Here is a 17,628-nt window from a genome sequence, read left to right as displayed (position 1 = left end):
AAATAAATTTCTCCAAGAAATTCCTTGGAGATCCTGCTCCTTCTCCATACCTGTCAAGCTCACCCAGAATTTTAAATTAAGAGTGGTGAAGTATCTCAGAAGGTATTTATGACAGAAATTCTTCTCAAGGCTAACAGTTCTGTTTCATGTAGTTATACACTCATCTTACAAAGGAATAGCTTTTTGATTTTTGCTCTTGCAACAAAATAAGTCTTGTTAGCTGAATTTCTTGATTTCTTACACTAGCATAAATTTCATTGCACAAACAAACAAATGAACAAAAAAACTGAAGGTCTGGTAGACACTTGGTAGTAAAGAAGGCTAATGGTATTGGATGCATTAGGCATATCAACTCAGAACTCAAGGGAGATGATCGATCCTCTTCAATCAGTATTGACGAGGTTGCACCTGGAGTGCTGTGTCCAGTTCCAGATTACAAGATAAACTTGGGCATACTGGAGAGAGTCGCAGTGCCTCGCTTCAGAGAAGGGCCAGGGTGGATTTTATTCACATGCAGAAACACATCAAGAGAGGGAGCAACCAAGAGAGCTAGACTCTTTCCAGTGATGCCACAATAAGAAGGAGGAGGGACAAAAATACGAGCATGGGGAGAGTGCAATGGAAAGTCAGGAAACACCTGCTCACTGTGAGGATGAGTGAACAATGGATAATATTGTTTAGAATCCTTGGAGAGTCTCTGCTCTTGGAAATATCAAAAAGCTGTATAGGACTAGCCCTGGAGCTACTAACAAGGGGTATGTTTGAGAAATGGGTAAGACAAGTTGACCTACAGAGGTGCCACCAAACCTCAGTCATTGCATGACTCTTGCATTGCATGACAATTCACAACATCATAAAAATCATCACAACAACCTCTGTCTGCTATGTTCTCATGTCTTCCGTGACTTGTTCTTTCTTGCATCACCAGCTCTTCATGTTATTCCAACATGTTACTTCTGCCACAGTAACCTGAGATTTTTCTGAGGGGCCTCTTTTTTCCACCTTTGAAGTTTCAGAGCACTTTATAACCTTGACCCATCTAATATTCTCCTATGTTTGTTTAAAATTAGCTGAAATTATGTAACAGTTGGGTAACATCTGTCCTGTAACATCTCAGTGCTAGGAATTTTTCATTAAAAGCTGACATTCATGCTGTTAATTTCTACACAGAGATAAGTTTTCCAATCTCTTATTTACCTTTTTCTTACGATTTCCACTTTCACGCTGCACTGCTTTCATTACATGAACCAGCCGATCCACAAATGTCTGCTGAGCTGCCAGTAATGAACGCATAACCCTGACAGACTTATCACCCTAAGTGAATTAAAAAAAAAAAAAAAAATTAGCTTTTTGTTTTCCCTAATTATCTCATCTAGAAATTATTCTTGTGATCTTAGACTTTCGGACTTTAAGAAGTGAATGAAGATCAATTTCTTTTTAATTCAGAAGATATTTTCTGTAAAATACAATCAAAATTACTGCATCTGACAATTAATTATTTAACTTACCTGCATATTTTGATTTGCATCAATAATTTTAGTTGTGAACAATCATGCATGACAAACTTATTCACACAACAAGTTAGTAAGAGCAAGCACATAGAACATTCTCCAGAGCCTAAGAGTCAGATTCAAAAAGCATTTGTAAAATGGAAATAAAAAACATAAGACACATTAAAATTGGGAAAGACCATGTATCTACTAACAAAAAATTATACACTACAATTCATAAAAACATTTTATTTTGTTTTTGCTTTTTCCCCTACATAACTCTCTGCTGAAGGCAAATAGAACTACTCTTCTGAGTTTGTAGGACAGGCTTCTTGACTCAGTTTCAACTGCAAAAGAAATAACTGACTGCTTACACAAGGCAGAGGATTTTAGAATCAGCATGTTACTAATGGAAGCAAGAAATAAGACAAGAGGACAATTTTCAATAATTCTCCTTTACTTTTTTTGGTAGCCTCTTTATAGTTTACCACAAACACTGAAAATTCAAGTAAAGTGGAAGCTTTCTAGATAACTGACACAAAGTGTCATTTTCCTAGACATGTATTTTTTTTTTTAATTATTATTATTATTTTTACAAAATGATTAACAAAAAACACCGTGTTAAGGCATTACCTTTAGCAAAGCTTGACTAAATCTTCTCATCACATTTAGGTACATTTCGTGAGTCTTTGGGTCCCTCTGCTGAGTGTCTTGGTCTTCACATTCCACAATTACATACCTGCAGTATAAAAAAACTCAAGTTAGTGCAGCCCTCTGTATGTCTGGACCTGAAAACAAATTCATTCTTGAATGAGATAACAGATGAGCTCTCCGATTCATAATTACAAACTTCCACTTGAATTACGACAGCCTATCAACATTTCTGAGGTGCTTCACTACTGCAAACATCTCGTCTCTTAAATAGGACAAGACAGAAATGATAAAATATTCCAAGCAAGCACTGTAAGTGCTGCCAACCTCTACAGTCCAGGCATAATGCAAGCTTTGGATTCAAGTATACATCAAAAAATCCCATCTGTTTCCTATCAGCAGAAGTAAAAGAAAGCATACTGATCCTGAAGTAGCAAACTCTACATTTCAAATCAAGTTTTTCTAAAATTATGATATTGGAACAAAATTAAATAGGATAATTTCAGATGGTTGTCCTGTAACTGTCAGTATTTTACTCTGATATAATAATTAGCAATTTGGTACATTTTGTGTTTCTTTCTATTCATAGCACTGACAAGCAACCACTGCTGTGCACAAAAGATCCTTTCTGTTTAAGAAAATATTTCCTAAGTTTTATCCAGAAAAAAAAGAAACCCATTATATATATTTAAAAAAGAAAGAAAGAAAAAAAAAAAAGAGATGAAACAGCCTCTTTTCAAATACAGTAGTGTTTGAAGTGACTACATACTCATTGTGTTTCTTCCCCTCTATAGGTGACTTTTCATATGGGTAGGGGGCTTCCTGTGAATAAGCAATGCTATTTTCAGCGTCCTTTACAACTTCAGGTAATGTTCAAGAATGCTAAGCACACTATATGGGTTGTTTCTGTTGTTGTTGCTGCACACTTCAGTTTTACACTGATTTCAGATCAGCTTTAATATGGTAGAACATAAATGACAAAACACTCTATACTCTATTTACTCTATTTTTTATACTCTTAACTAAAAAGGAGAAGAAAGGAAATTGCCTGTGAACAGCTCAAGTCAAAAACAACTCCCTTGCTGTACACAAACTTCCTTCCTCCTAAGAAGGTGCAGTCAGAAAGGTATATAATCAGTTCAAAAGCAGTTACAGGTATCCTTGATTCTCATCTGTACAGAAAGTCATATTGATAGAAGAATTTCATTGTAGTTTCAGTTTATTTTTCTTAAATTTCTATCTGCATAAACTAATTTTGAATTTTCTTGTTCACTCTGACGTAAGAACTCCACATTTAAAAACTGCATATGTTGAATTTGACTACTTTTATTTAAATAAATATAAAAAGTAAGGAATATGCAAAGCATTCAATGCATATTCTCCAAATGGAAGTTACTTCCAAAGCTTTTTTCTTATACTGGCTTACACTGTTACATTCCTACAGTGACAAAATTAGATTGCAATGGTATGATCATAAACACAAAGATCTTTAGTCTGTGCAATGAAACTTAAAAGGAAAATTGGATGTAATAAACTGAAATATGTAATCATCATCTTCATTTGCTAAAACAAACAAAAAACTAGACAACTTCTCAAAACTACTTTAAAAAACTTGAGTAGGTGTCTCATATGCCCACACAGGGAAAAGTAAAGCAGTGAATTTTGTAGGCACAGTTAAAGTACAGTGATAGGAGAGCTTTAAACAAGTGAATGAGCAAGGAGGTTTAATTTTCGACAGCTAATAAACTTTTCCATTATTTTAGGTGCACACTGTGTCTGGATAGCTGAAACAAGCAGCTGATCAGCAACCAACTGGAGTTTTGGCTACATCAGCTCCAACAGTGACTTCAACTTTTATATTCTGTCACTGAAAAATTGAGATGTCTGTAAGGAAAATAATGAACAAATTGACTTTGTGGTGTTTTCTCTGCTTTTTTGTGCATATTTTTTTTTTCCTGTTTTTGTTCTTGCTATCCAGTGACAAAAACTTCTGAGCTTTGGACACTTAAACATTCTATAGGCTGTCTGAGATGTTGCTGAAATGTCAATGCACAGTTTATGTCAGCATGATAGGAACTAGCTAATCTACCAACATTTGTTTTAATGAAGAATGTTTACTTAGGTCAAACATTTGGCTTCTACCCACATTAATGCATTATACCTATAATTTAGCCATTTCAATTTAATTGCATTATTTTTATGGTGACAAGCATCAACTTCGGTCAGCACAATAAAAGTACATATGCTAAGGAACTACTTAAGCCAGGCATTTACATGCCTTAAAGTGATGAAAAAATAAAACAAACCTAAATCATTCTTGGGGAGGTTTACTAAATTTACTAAATCATTCTTGGAGAGGTTACGATACTTAAAATTTTAATAACACCATGTTTTTACCATACAAAATACTCAATTTATAATTAGCACTTGCTAATGTGATAAGTATTTATTAAATACATCTAAAAGAATAGAAATCATAACCATTACATTTGGCTAAAATCAGAAGTACAATGTTCTCCACTATAAAATGAGTGCCTTGTGTACATTTGTGCACACAGAAACATATACACACTTGTGAATTATCCTGTCTTAATATTAAAATAGAGTTGTACTCTACATTTGCAAATGATTATTCCATTAGGTACATCAGAAACCCAGATGACTAGTTTAAGAATCTAGTTTAGCTCTTGAATTGCTTAAGTGAGACAAGATCTTACCTCTTCATTATCTGGATGAACAATTCATAACTAAATTTATCCCATAAGAAAGTATACATTTACAATGACTTTTTGTTTGTGATCACAACATAGGCACAAATCAAATCTAAAATAATTATGTTAGCACTAAAGAAGTTCACTCTTGTTTGAGAAACTTTACTCATTGCAGAAGATGAGCTTTCTTACCTACCACCATATACAAACTGAATGACAACGTAAAAATGTCTGGTTTTAGTATTTTTTTCTTAAATGCTGTACCTACTGTTTGTGTACATGCCCCTTACTCAATGAATACTGTGTTCAGATGTATGTTGTTTTAAATACACTACTTCATCCTGACAGCAACAGAGACTCTCAAGTTCAACACAAGTTATCTTTTCCTTCGCATTCCTCCAGGATTTCGATTACACTTTGAAACACAGTTTACTACATACCAGTATAAGTAGTTTGCCAACGTAGAATTTTTACATGCTCGTGATATCAAGAATGTACAAAGATCTTGCTGTGAGGGATTTAAGAAAAGCAGAATTACATGACAAAAGAATTCTGAATGCATCAGTAAAATTTAGTTAAGGAAAAATAACAAATAATGCACAGACTTAAAAGATCCCTTCCCTTCTAAAGGTCGAACCCAACTCATCCTACAATGAAGTTATTTTTAATTTTTACTTTGAACAATCTGAGCAGTAAGCTGTAAGTAAAAAAAAGCCTACTGAAGTAGCATATTTACCAACTAAAGATCTTCAGTATTACCTTTTTATGTAAAATAATTTACTCTTGCCTCCTATGCAATTTTCCAAGCGTGAGATTCAAGCCTAAAGTGGTAGATTTGCTACCCAGTTTGCATCAAGAACTAACGCTCATCAATATGCTCTCAATCTTCATTCTAGTGAATGAATCTGTAGAGTTCACTGAGCATTTCGCTACTTATCCAAGGTATAATAGTCCAAGAAGAAATCTGCATATCCTTGTTCATATGCTTCATTTTCTATTCAGTTCTGAGACCCAAAAAGACAAATTTGTGAAATCTGGACTTTTTGTTCAGATATCAACCAACTATACATCAGGAAAAAATTAAATTTCCCCGAATTGTTTTCACTATCTTTCCCTCCCTGTAGTCCCATTTTTGTTGATCAATTCCTACTTTAAACAGAAGAGCAAAATCCTTGATGGATATAAATCAGCATAGTGTCCTTAGGCTCATATGGAAGAAAAAATGCCAACTTGGCTAAAGGAGGAACATACTGCAGATATTAAAAGCATTTGGATAACTATTTTCCATTATAAACGGAGCTTTAGTACAGCTCAAACACAATCACATGATTGTCAGTATCTAATCAGCATGTATAGTCATTGCAGTTGTCTTATACTTAAAAGAGTCATTTGCTATCCTGACCAATTCAATGCTCAGCTCCCTCCAGACTTGGACTAATGTAACCAGAAACTCACATAAGCTGCTGCTTTGTTTGTTTGTTTTTGTATTTAATTCACGTTTATATTATTAGAACATTTAAGTATTCTGCAAAGTACAAAAGAAAAATCCAAACACACACATACAGAGAGAGAGAGAAAAGTAGAAAATCTACTAGAAAGCTTCAAACATCACAATTGCAACATAAAACACTTGACTTACATCAAGGTTCTCATTGTCTGCAGGTTCCTTCATTTTTGAAGTTAGCGGTGGTGAGGAGACAGATGGAATGGGAGTCATGATCTGGGAACTACAGAGAGAGAGAGCGTGTAATTACAAAGGAGAGCGTGTAATTGCCATGATTTAAAGTTCTTTCTTGGGGAACAGGAAATGCGCAAGGAAGTAGCAATGCATTTGACTTCCACAAAACAAACTCAGAGAATTGTAAAGGAAGTATTTTCTATATAAATTCTTTAAATTTACTAACAAGTAAATAATCAAAATTCTGTTCCAGAACAATCGGAATGGCAGCTTTAATCACTACTGCTCCTGAAAATATCAAACATCTGTGCCCAGTTGTTAAACAACTTATGGTCATGCAGGACATTCAGTCACATCAATTTTACTGTTTTCTTTCAGCTTCCATAAAAAATAAACAGACAACCACAAGAATTTAGCAAATTAATGTTTTCAGTATAAGCTTTTTAAAAATGCTTTTGATGAAGTTGCTAAAACAGAACACCTGCAAACCCTCAAATCTGGAATGCAATCACATGCAGTAGACAAATCCAGTGTTTGCTAAGTAAAATTATTATACAGTAAATTTACCTAAGTAAAAGGAAGTAATCAAAGTCCTCAATGTCTAAGTGTCACTGCAGCACGCATCCCAGTATATTTACTTTACAGATCTGCGGTAAGATCAGTGAAAAGGAGTATATTTATAATATGGAGAGTATACATTAGTGACACAAGTGGAAAACTTGAGATTTGTCTGTTAATTTGTCTGTTAAACAAATTAGTTTGTGACTTAATGACATGTTCAGCCCTACTCTTGGACTGAAATTAATAGAATGTATGCCCCCAGCAGCTCCTCTACGTTCACTGGATTCTCCCTGCAAATTCTTTTAAAATTCTTTTTATTGAAAATCTTAGCTTTTTACCTGTCTATTTCTGTACCATTAGTTCCAGATGTTGTCATGCTTTCTGACATTGAACCTTGACTATCCCTCTTGCTAGGTTCCAGTCCATTTTTTATGTCATCAAAGTTTTCATATTTCAATGCCTGGACTAGCTGCAGTAGGTACATTAGTAAATCCTCATGAAGGGGGAAAAAAAAAGAAAAGAAAATGAATTCACAGGATCAGTCAAAGCTGCCTAGATTTCAGAATCTAGAAGAGAACAGAAAAACTTGGTCAGTAAAATGGAATAGTATTTCAACAGCAATATACAACAGAAGAACTGGTGTAGGATGGACTCAGACTCCCAAAAGGTAAGAGTTATTACATCACTACTTCTTCGTTACACAAAGTGTTAATTAACTAATTCTTTCAGGGAAAAATATGCTTTTAAAGCACACTTAAGCTGCCCTACTTGCTTCAAGTGTTCACAAAATACATTTTAGTTCACAGCTTCTAGGAATGAAACAAGATCTGGACCACAGTACCAAGAAACAATCTTTCCTCCTCTCTTCTGTACAGTTGTTTTTTTTTTTCTTTTATCCTTAGCAATGAATAAGTGCATCTGAAGTATGACTAAAACATAGAATTTTAATTACTAGCTCTTCATAATTCATTTGTTTTCTCTACTACTCAATTTTCTGAGTAGGATTTAAACATTTTGTGAAAAGTACACTTCACAGACAAAGCAGTACAACCTTGGAAATTGAAGAGGGATTTCTAAGATTACAGAAGAGAGCATTCCCAATTTTAATCCCAACTGATTACCAAGAATTTGAGATCTACAATAGTATATTCATAGTATTTTATTTTAATTTTTTACTGTTGAATGTAATTAATTACAATTTAAACTGACCAGCATCTATAAAGCTTGACTTACAATTCACAGCTCATCACTCTAATCAGTATAAAATTGGAAATACCTTTTTTCTACAGATGTTTATCTACTCTTTTTCTTCATAAAGTATATGATGATGTACTGCTTTAACATCCAAGGCAGCTGGAAACCTTTTAGTTTACATCTATGAATGTTAACGTTCAAAATTTACAATGGGTTTGAGAGGAGAACACTTGTTTCAACTTGGAGAAAAAAAAAAAAACAACTACCACTGACTGTTCACACCAATACAATTACCAATACTGTGAATTTCCTTCCAAAAAGAGCCCAACAACAGCATTTCCATCACTACCATTTACTTAAATGTCTTTGAAGGAAAGAAGCGCCTGCTAAAAATCCTCTGTGCTCCACGTTCTGAGATGAGAGAACAGTGAATACCTCATCATCAGCCTGCTGAAGTCTAGCAACAGCATATCGTCGAACTGTTGGATTTGTGAAGTGAGATGATAGAAGTTCTAAGGAGTCCTCCACATCCATTGGTTTCCACTTGCCCAGCAGCTCCAGCGCTTGCTTTGCCTCTTGTGGAAGGTCCCAGTTAACACATTTCAAGAATTTTGTCAAGGCCTGGAAAGAAAGATCAAACAAATCTATTTAAGAATTAATGTCTCATGTTAAGAAAGAACTAGATTTGAACTATATTTACATGAGCACAGATCCAAGAAGATGTACTGACATATGACAATATAGTGCGGAACTGTTTTAATACATCTTGAAAATCTGGAGCTATCTTTAAGTAAAAAGTGAAGTCAATGGTTACTGCTCTACCACCATCATCAATACATAAAAGTAGTCACCATTAGATTGTTATTTATTTAATGCACTTTGTTTTTTTGGTGTGCTGCTATATTCTATATACCTATATTCTGGTAGTATATACCTATACCTATATTCTGGTAGTACATAATATTAACTCTTTACTAAAAAGGGATGGACAAGCTATTTCTATTTATTTCTCTTTGCTGACGAAAATAAAAATATCACCACTAGCAATTAAACTGTCATTCTGGCTTTACACAAAAACTACTGCAATAAAAGCTAGATTCTATGATTTAAAGAGACTTTCATTTTTAAAATCAGTGACTTTAGAGAAAGTTAAAATATCCTAATTATCTACTAAGACACTTAAAGTCTGTATCTTCAAGGGAAGAACAGTAAAATCAGTGTCAGATGAAACGTTGGTTGCACTAATAACCCTCTCAAGTACTTCAGCTTACCTTCTCCTGGTTAGTAAGGTAATATCTGAATTTCCAAACTAGATCCTGTTCCTCATATGTTAGCTGTTTTGTTGGTGGGTAACTCACAATGATCTATTAGACAAATAGAAAGTCAGTTCAAAAAACATGAGCATGCATAAGCACTAAGTTAACAGAATATACTGTGATGAAACAAAACACTGATGACACAAAAATAGGTAGGAAAAAAAAAAGTTTTCAACAACACAAAGTTCTCATGTTGTCACGGTGATGCTTCTTAGTTACTAGGTTGAAGGAACTGACAATGCAGGCAAACAGAAGCAGTTAAGACTCCCATCAACAGTGAGGTATGTGCACAACATGTGTTATGAAACCCTTAAAACAGAAGTAATATGGTTTCTTAAAAGATAAAATTACAAAGTTGAATGTATTTCTGTTTATTTCGGACTTGGACTCACCTAATTACTTGTGAGACGCACTTAATTTTTCTTCATTGATGATTTTTTTCAAAGTTTCATTTAAATTCTCAACACATATTAATAGTGAACAACATAAAATAACTTTGAATTTAATCATGATATGATTGACTTACATTAAGCTGATCTCGAGTAGCCGCATTGGGCTTCAGATCATGATCAGAAGGTCCACTTCTTAAACTTCGAGCAAGCTTGTGATGTTTGCTTTCTACTAAGTTCTCCTAAACGCAGAGGGTAAGTCAATATACATAAATACTTAAACTCTAGAGAAAATTAGTATTGAAACCATCTAGCAAAAACTCTCCAGTATGTTGAATAATGCACGACAATTAAAATTCACATCTAAAAATACAGCATCTTCTGGATTGTTTTTTGTCATCACTGCAGTTTTTACTAGATATTCCTTCAACAATATGCCCTTTAACCCCATAAAAGAGAAGAAGGCTGTAGGGATTTGAATTTATTTTTATGTATTTATTGTACTTCACACAACTTACAAGCCTTATTTTGCCTTTTGGTGAATTGCTGCAAAATGCAAGTGTTTCAGTCAACACACCCGTGATTTAGACAGCACTCAAACGTGCTAGCTGCTTTCTAAACATATGTAGGATGTTTGCAGTATGAAGCTTTATATGCAACAAAAACATTCTCAAAAAGTTTTCCCACTGTTAATACCATGTTAGCAACAGTAGGAGCCACAAAAAGAGCCACGGTGTCAACAAGATTTCAGCAGCCAAGGCAGTATTCAGCATTGTCAGACTTGCTCTTGCAGTGTTAGATTACACAGTGCTCAAACAGTGTTGCCAGTAGAAGCCCACTTACATTAAGGTTCCCAAAGCTGCCAATACCAGTCCCACTGAATTGGCATCCACAATAATGGAAATCTTTTCTAGAATTGTATTTAGGCACTGTCTACATGAAAAACAACATACAAAAGAGTGTAGGGAAAAAAACATTTTAACAGACGAAGTGACCAAGAGTTACTACACCTTCTTCAAAAATTCCTTTGTCTTCTTCAGCTCCTTCTTGTCTAATTTTCCCACCCTCTCTTCTACCAGCAGTACCCCTAATCTGCTTCCCCACATCTCAGAAGAAAGTACGTTAAGTATAGTAAGGAAGAAACTCATCGTAAGCATTAAATAAGTTGCTGTATTTAAAATCTAGCAGAAGCAATAAAAACGTACTAAAAATCACACCAACATACTTCTCAACTGGACTAATACATCTTTCCCACAGGACTCTGAACTACTGACAGTAGAAATACAGACAAGCTTTCACCTCCATGTGTGGAAACCTCTCAGCAATAATACTGTGTTACAGAATGTATTACGTAGAATAATGCTTACCATAGACATTTGTGGATCTGGAATCTTAACAATTTCAGAACTTGTTAAAACTGGAGATGACTCATCACCATCCTGAAAGAGTTAAAAGTGTATTTAATATTTCTAATTCTAAAGCAATGCCATATTAGCATATTGCTTTTTTATTAACATACAGCATATCATATTTAAGTGAAAAAAATGATGCAACTACACCCAGCAGTTTTGATGGGCCTGAAGGAGAAAAGATACATGTATTTTTATCTGTTTTTTCCTGATAAGCATGGTCACAATATAGGTTGAAGTTCATCCAGTGAAATAGATCCCGGCAGCTCTTCATCACGATAGCACACAGATGAGTAGAGAAATTTGATGCTATCATTATACACATCCTCTGGAAGCAACAAAATGAAACAAAGCAGGACCTCTATCTCCAACAGAAAGCAAGTCCTTTGCTAAAAAAACAGCAGCCACATTTCAGAAATTACTTGAGAATATTTCAGCAACTAAGCCTCCTTGAAACAGTCAAATTTAAATATACATATATGTATATATATATATATCTATTGTTGATTCCATATCACAATAGATATATAACATCACAGCCTACATCACAGTCTCTTGTGGAAGTTTACGCTGCGCTGTTCTGAGCAGAATGACAGCAGTCAGTTTAACTTAGGGAAATCTGTGGCTCCATAAATAACATAGGAGAAGCAAAATATTTTCTTTGAACCCATCAGAAGGTAAAAATTAAGCCCACCACCATCAGATCAAATCCAGTAATTGTCAATTGTCTTCCTTTTTATTAATGTCCAACAGTTTAGTTTTTCTTTTTTTTTTTTTTAAACTACAGAAGTGGAACCTGGTATTAATTCACATGACCTAAAAAATATTTAAGACAAAAAAAAAAAAGAAAAAGAAAAAAATAACACACAAAAAAAAGTCAGTATAATAAGTGATACTTCAATAAGTCTCTTCTCAGTTAGTATGTAGCAGATCAGAATAACGAATCCTAACAGAAATATCTCCTGTCAGGATGATCAAACAGGACAGAAGTAATAACGGCAGAACTTCCAAAGACTGAATCAAACGTTTATCCACATTTTCAAAGATAAGCAGGGACTAAAAACACCTACTGGAATTATTTCCTAATCTACATTTTTACATTTAAAAATTCAGCCAAGAGTTTAAACAAAAGGCTACTGCTAACAATCAATCTTCCCACTGTTTTCATCACTTTATTTTTTCTGTCTTTACTATTGACTCTCCACAATTTACAGAGAGGAAAGAACTGGTAGACCTGGTAAAGATGTATAGCATTAGCTGAGAAAACTAAAGCTTCACTGGATTTTCAAGTGTAACACATAAATCTAAAAGCTAAGCACTTTAGTTAAGGTAGGTACAGTTTCATTTTAAGAGAAATGGACACTTCAGATCAACCAAGAATATACATTTTTTCTATATCAGCACTTCCCTCAGTAATCTGATTCTTTATATACCTTATGTTTTTTTTCAGAATTAACTTTCAAAGAAATGAGGAACTTATATCAAGGGGGGAAAATAACCTAACTGACACCAACAAGAAACAAAAATTAATATTTCTAACACTCCTTCATGGGAAATACTTTTTAAAACTATGTAAATTAATATGTTGCTGACTATTACTAAAATAAGCACTTTCAAGACACTTCCACATTTACTGGTGTCCTATATCTTTGTGAATTTGAAAAGTAATGGCATTAACCACATATACATCCCTTCTAGTCAAAGTTAGCATGCATCCAAAATCTGGCCGTGACAGATGATCCGAGAACATAAACAAAATTTCTCTTCCCATGAGATTTCTAAGAAGCATACATACTAACACTTAATAGGGCATTTGTTTACATTTTATTTTAAAAGAACATCCCCTAAATGTACTTAGCATTATCTACATAGTATGAAAATAGTAATTCTGAAGTAGCTTCATTATAGCTAAACACTTCTGTGTCAGTGTAACAGGAAACAAATAGAGTAGGAGCTAGACTGACAGACCAGCATTCCCACTGTACTAAAACTTTTGTCACAACACTGGAAGCAACTTTCAGATCATGAGTTACTGATATTAGGTAAGAACAATGAAATATTAATGAGTCATGCTTTGGCAGGAAAATCCATCAAAAATAAAATTTGACAACAAAAAAATCACAGATCAAGTTCTATCATCTCATCAGTTATGTTTCTAATCAGAATCGTAAAAAGACTGCAATCTGATGTGGCTCTCATAAAGTAATAAAGAAATACAAATACCCCAGTGACAAATAACACCTCACTTAGTGTGGACCCCTCACATAAATCAATGCAGAAAAACATGACTCAGCAGTGTATATAATAGCAACTAACAGACGTTCAAAACTCCTGCTGAAGCATTTGTAACATTGAGATCCAGGTGGATTCCCCGGGGATGGGCAGTAATAATGCTCATACTATTACATCTTCCTCTCTGAAAACTTTCAGATAAAATAAGCAGCTGTAAATTCTGACAAAGCTTTTAGACTTCTAAAATTGGACTCCACAAAGAAAAGCCTATCACAGTGATTAGTTACAAGGATGAGAATTACAATTGACTAAAGTTTACGTATGCACAAAACAGAATTTTAAAAAGGCACCATACTTTCCAGTGACCAATGTCATAATGTTCACAATGTCTTCGAATTGAGAAACTAGATTTTATTTCTAACATACTGCCTCTTAAATCCCTGAAGACCTACAATGACCTTTAACTACCTCCTCTCAAATACATAATGCTGAAGAGTTCTGGCTATTCTGCTCATGTTCCAGGAAAACTCTGGTTTAAACCTAAACTGTAAGTTCGATCTTGCTGCTGAATCAAGTTTTGCAAAAGCACACATGGGCCAAGTTACTATCCAGAACAGACTACTTTGTCAGTTAGTCTTCCTGTGAAGGAAGTCAGCTGTTTTCTATGCCTTTCAATTACTTAGCACTTGGTTCTAATTCCGTGTCATATCTTGAAAACACCATGTGGCTCACTATTACCCTTATCATACAAACTTACTAAACTATATCAGTGTCTGAGAGTCAAACCTAAATTAGCACTTGAATTTGGTCAGGTGCATGCTTTCAAAAATATCCTTCCTGTTCATCCTCATATAATGAGGTTTCACAACACCAATAAGTAAGGTCTATTAACCTTACTCTATACTACCATCATCTTTCAAGCCATGAAAACAGCTTTCACAGATAATGAAGTTTTGGTTTTTTTTTTTTTTAAATTGCATGCTTTAGTGCAATCAATTTATTTAAACAAAGGTTTCATTTGAAACCACCACAAGGTTATATGTATTGAAGAAAAACGTTGTTATTCGCATTCGGAAAAAATCACACTGAATTTTCCCTAAGTGGAGAATCAGAAGTAATGCTATTGTTACTAACAGACTGTTAACCTTCACATCACAAATGTTGTATTAAAATTAACGGAGAACATGAAAGCGATCACTGCTACCTTACTCCATTCTACTTGAAGGTTGAGTCAAGCAGGGGATGCTAGAATTGAGATTCTTTAACAGTGCAGTAAACAAATTCATCAACAAAATTCTGACAAGTAATCTCCACTTTGCCTATCGGTCAGAGACAAGTGACAACAGAACCTAGTTTCAATATACTGGATATGTATACTATATGCTGTAATTGAAGGTATGAGAAAACTGAGAAGACAGGCACTAATTTATGTACTCTTTCCTACTGCTGCCAGGAAAGAGGTCAATAATGTGTTGAAAAGCTACTTTATAATAACAAACTCCTACAAGTAACTGCAGTTTGAGCTTTGATATATACTATTATACAACCAAATACATCATTTTCAGAAACCAGACAATCTAATGTATTTCAGAAAAATCGGCAAAGAAACAGATGCATGTTTACAGTCTGAGTCTTCTTCCCTCACTTTTGATACTTGTAAAGTCATAACAATGACTGAACAAAAAATAGTGCACATAAATAAGCTATAACAGTACATTTCTGGAGGTAGAGAGAGAAACCATTTTTAGGAACATCACATTCAACTACAAAACTAAAAAAGCCAAGTCAATACAAAGCTGTGTTAACGATGTTTATTATTTTGTACCTATGACAAGTACAGAACAATCTGATTTAGGATCTTAACCTAGTGCAAGAACAATTGTTAGTGTTTCAATGTTTTGATTGTGGTTCCATTGTGCTCTCCAGAAAAAAAAATAGATCTCATCCACCCTGGCCTTGGACGCCTCCAGAAAGGTGGCATAAGCAGCCTCTCTAGGCAACCTGTTCCAGTGCCTCACCATCCTCACAGTAAAGAATTTCCTTCTGATATCTAGTCTAAGTCTACTCTCTTCCAGTTTAAAACTTTTTCCTCTCATGCTATCACTATATGCCTTTCCAAAAAGTCCTTCCCACTGCTTTCCAGTAGGCCCCTTCAGGTACTGGACCACTACAGGTCAGAGCCCCCTCCTCTCAAGGCCAAAGAGCCCCAGCTCTCTCAGCCTATGCTCACAGGGAAGATGCTCCAGTCCTTGGAGTAAAACGCCAATGCTGCCTATCACTGCCAATCCTCTCTTCCCCTAAATTTGAACTCACAATCCTGCTGTCACTTCTCAAATGTCTCGCTATGATCTTATGCATTTATCTTTTTAAACACCTACTTTTAAAGATATTTTTCTGGATACTACAGAATAAAAAACTTGAAAAGCGAGAAATTAATGACACTGAAAAATTTCTCTACATAAATTGAAAGTATTCAGGGATACTGTTTAGAGAATGGTATTTTGTTATCTATACCTACATATAATTTTTCTTTGCAAGAACAATAATAAAGTCACCGACATACCAGTTACTACACCAGAGATCTGTTTTGTAAACAGAAAGAAAAGATGAAAGATATTTCAATCCAGAAGTTTTCTGCTAAATTTACCTTCAAAATATTTTTAGCATTAAAGGGTAAACCTACTTGTTCATTTTCAAGCAAATATTCACAAGGAGAGCACCTGTGCCAAGTTTTTAATAACTTATCTTTTATAAAATTACCAGTCAACGCAGGTATATCTCTTCTTGATGAGAGCCAATTTTACCTACAGGTACATTGAAAGTACCACTGGATGACTGAAGGAACAATAAATCAAAAACTTTTTAATCACTCACATTTAGAAATTCCTGTAATCTTCAACTGTTGCATGAATGATTAACTTCTGTAATCTCATTGCATCTATACCATTTGATTTGTATGAACATAAACAGCTGCCACTGACAGATGCCTGCTGCTATCCTGCAGCAGAATATTTCACCTCAGTGGAAAAAAAAAATCCATTTAAGGTGCACACGCTGCTTTTTAAAGACAACCGTAAAGTCTGCAAGGCACATACCTTTTCGTAGTAAACTATTCCATATTCTTTATCATCACTCTTGACGCAACGGAATTCAATCATCAGGTACATAAAATTAGAACTTCGTTTTTCCCTCTGAGAAGAGAACCACCACAGATGTGTATCATATTAAAGAGTACCAATCTTCAACATCCTCAGCACAACAATTACACTTTCTTTGTGCCATAATTTAGATTATCAGTTGTTGAAACAATTATTAAGTTAATCATTTCATCACACTATTTGAGACCTTTCCTGACATGCTTGCTTCTTTACATCCCTACACAATCACAATTAACATTCAGAAGTAAACAAAATACATAGTTTTTCATCAGTGGCTTGCAATTGTGAACCTAAAGGTCAGCAAAAAAGCAACAAAAAATAACCAGTTGTTTGCGTTTTTTTAAATGCTTACATATAATTATGCATGTCAGTCAAAATCAAGAAGACATGAAAAAAAAATCACATTTTAGATGGAACAATGAAAGGAACAAAGAAAACTTGGACTAAGGTTAGATTTGCTGCTCATTCACTTTCAGAAAAAGATTTGCTCATGTATGTATTTTTCAAATCTTTATTTAGTAAGTGTTTAGAATTTTAAAATTCTGATAGGAAAGAATAAAGAAATTATATGTAATCTTCATCATATATTTTATTTTAAAAAAGTAGAACCTTTAAGAGCAAGCAACTCAAGCTCATTTAATGTATCAATATTAAGTTGGACTTGCCAGCACAGGCAAAGGCATTCTATACTTAAGTAGTAGGTCTAGCAATAAAGGATGCTGAATTTTAGGTATTGTAACAGAGAGAAAGCAAAACAATATCCATTTCTAATGTGGGATGCATTGAAATCTCATAAAGACTAGTAAATGGTTATATATATATACATATATTGCAAAGGA

The 17,628-nt window shown here is 34.3% G+C and overlaps 2 protein-coding genes across 3 annotated transcripts in view; one reads left to right on the top strand and one right to left on the bottom strand.

Annotated features, from left to right (window-relative positions):
• Positions 1–17,628, top strand: part of LOC128074636 (uncharacterized) — a 964,422-nt gene that overhangs the window by 626,910 nt on the left and 319,884 nt on the right. The gene's annotated exons all lie outside the window — the stretch shown is intronic.
• The window catches only part of PIK3C3 (phosphatidylinositol 3-kinase catalytic subunit type 3), a 66,488-nt gene that overhangs the window by 38,737 nt on the left and 10,123 nt on the right, over positions 1–17,628 (bottom strand). The window contains exons 6-16 of one of the 2 annotated variants that reach the window (XM_052670647.1): positions 16,727–16,822; positions 11,358–11,429; positions 10,834–10,923; positions 10,128–10,232; positions 9,557–9,649; positions 8,721–8,906; positions 7,430–7,584; positions 6,492–6,579; positions 5,293–5,360; positions 2,124–2,229; positions 1,198–1,314 (exon numbers count right to left, since the gene is read on the bottom strand). In XM_052670647.1, the coding sequence (XP_052526607.1) occupies positions 1,198–1,314; positions 2,124–2,229; positions 5,293–5,360; positions 6,492–6,579; positions 7,430–7,584; positions 8,721–8,906; positions 9,557–9,649; positions 10,128–10,232; positions 10,834–10,923; positions 11,358–11,429; positions 16,727–16,822 (1,176 nt within the window). The remainder of the gene's footprint in view (positions 1–1,197; positions 1,315–2,123; positions 2,230–5,292; positions 5,361–6,491; positions 6,580–7,429; positions 7,585–8,720; positions 8,907–9,556; positions 9,650–10,127; positions 10,233–10,833; positions 10,924–11,357; positions 11,430–16,726; positions 16,823–17,628) is intronic. The other variant, XM_052670648.1, reaches the window with a different exon arrangement.

Source organism: Tympanuchus pallidicinctus, unplaced genomic scaffold (genome assembly GCF_026119805.1).
Source record: "Tympanuchus pallidicinctus isolate F22 unplaced genomic scaffold, pur_lepc_1.0 scaffold9, whole genome shotgun sequence".
Lineage (NCBI taxonomy): Eukaryota > Metazoa > Chordata > Aves > Galliformes > Phasianidae > Tympanuchus > Tympanuchus pallidicinctus.
Note: the sequence above shows the minus strand (reverse complement) of the source record. Positions and strands in the feature narration are given on the sequence as shown.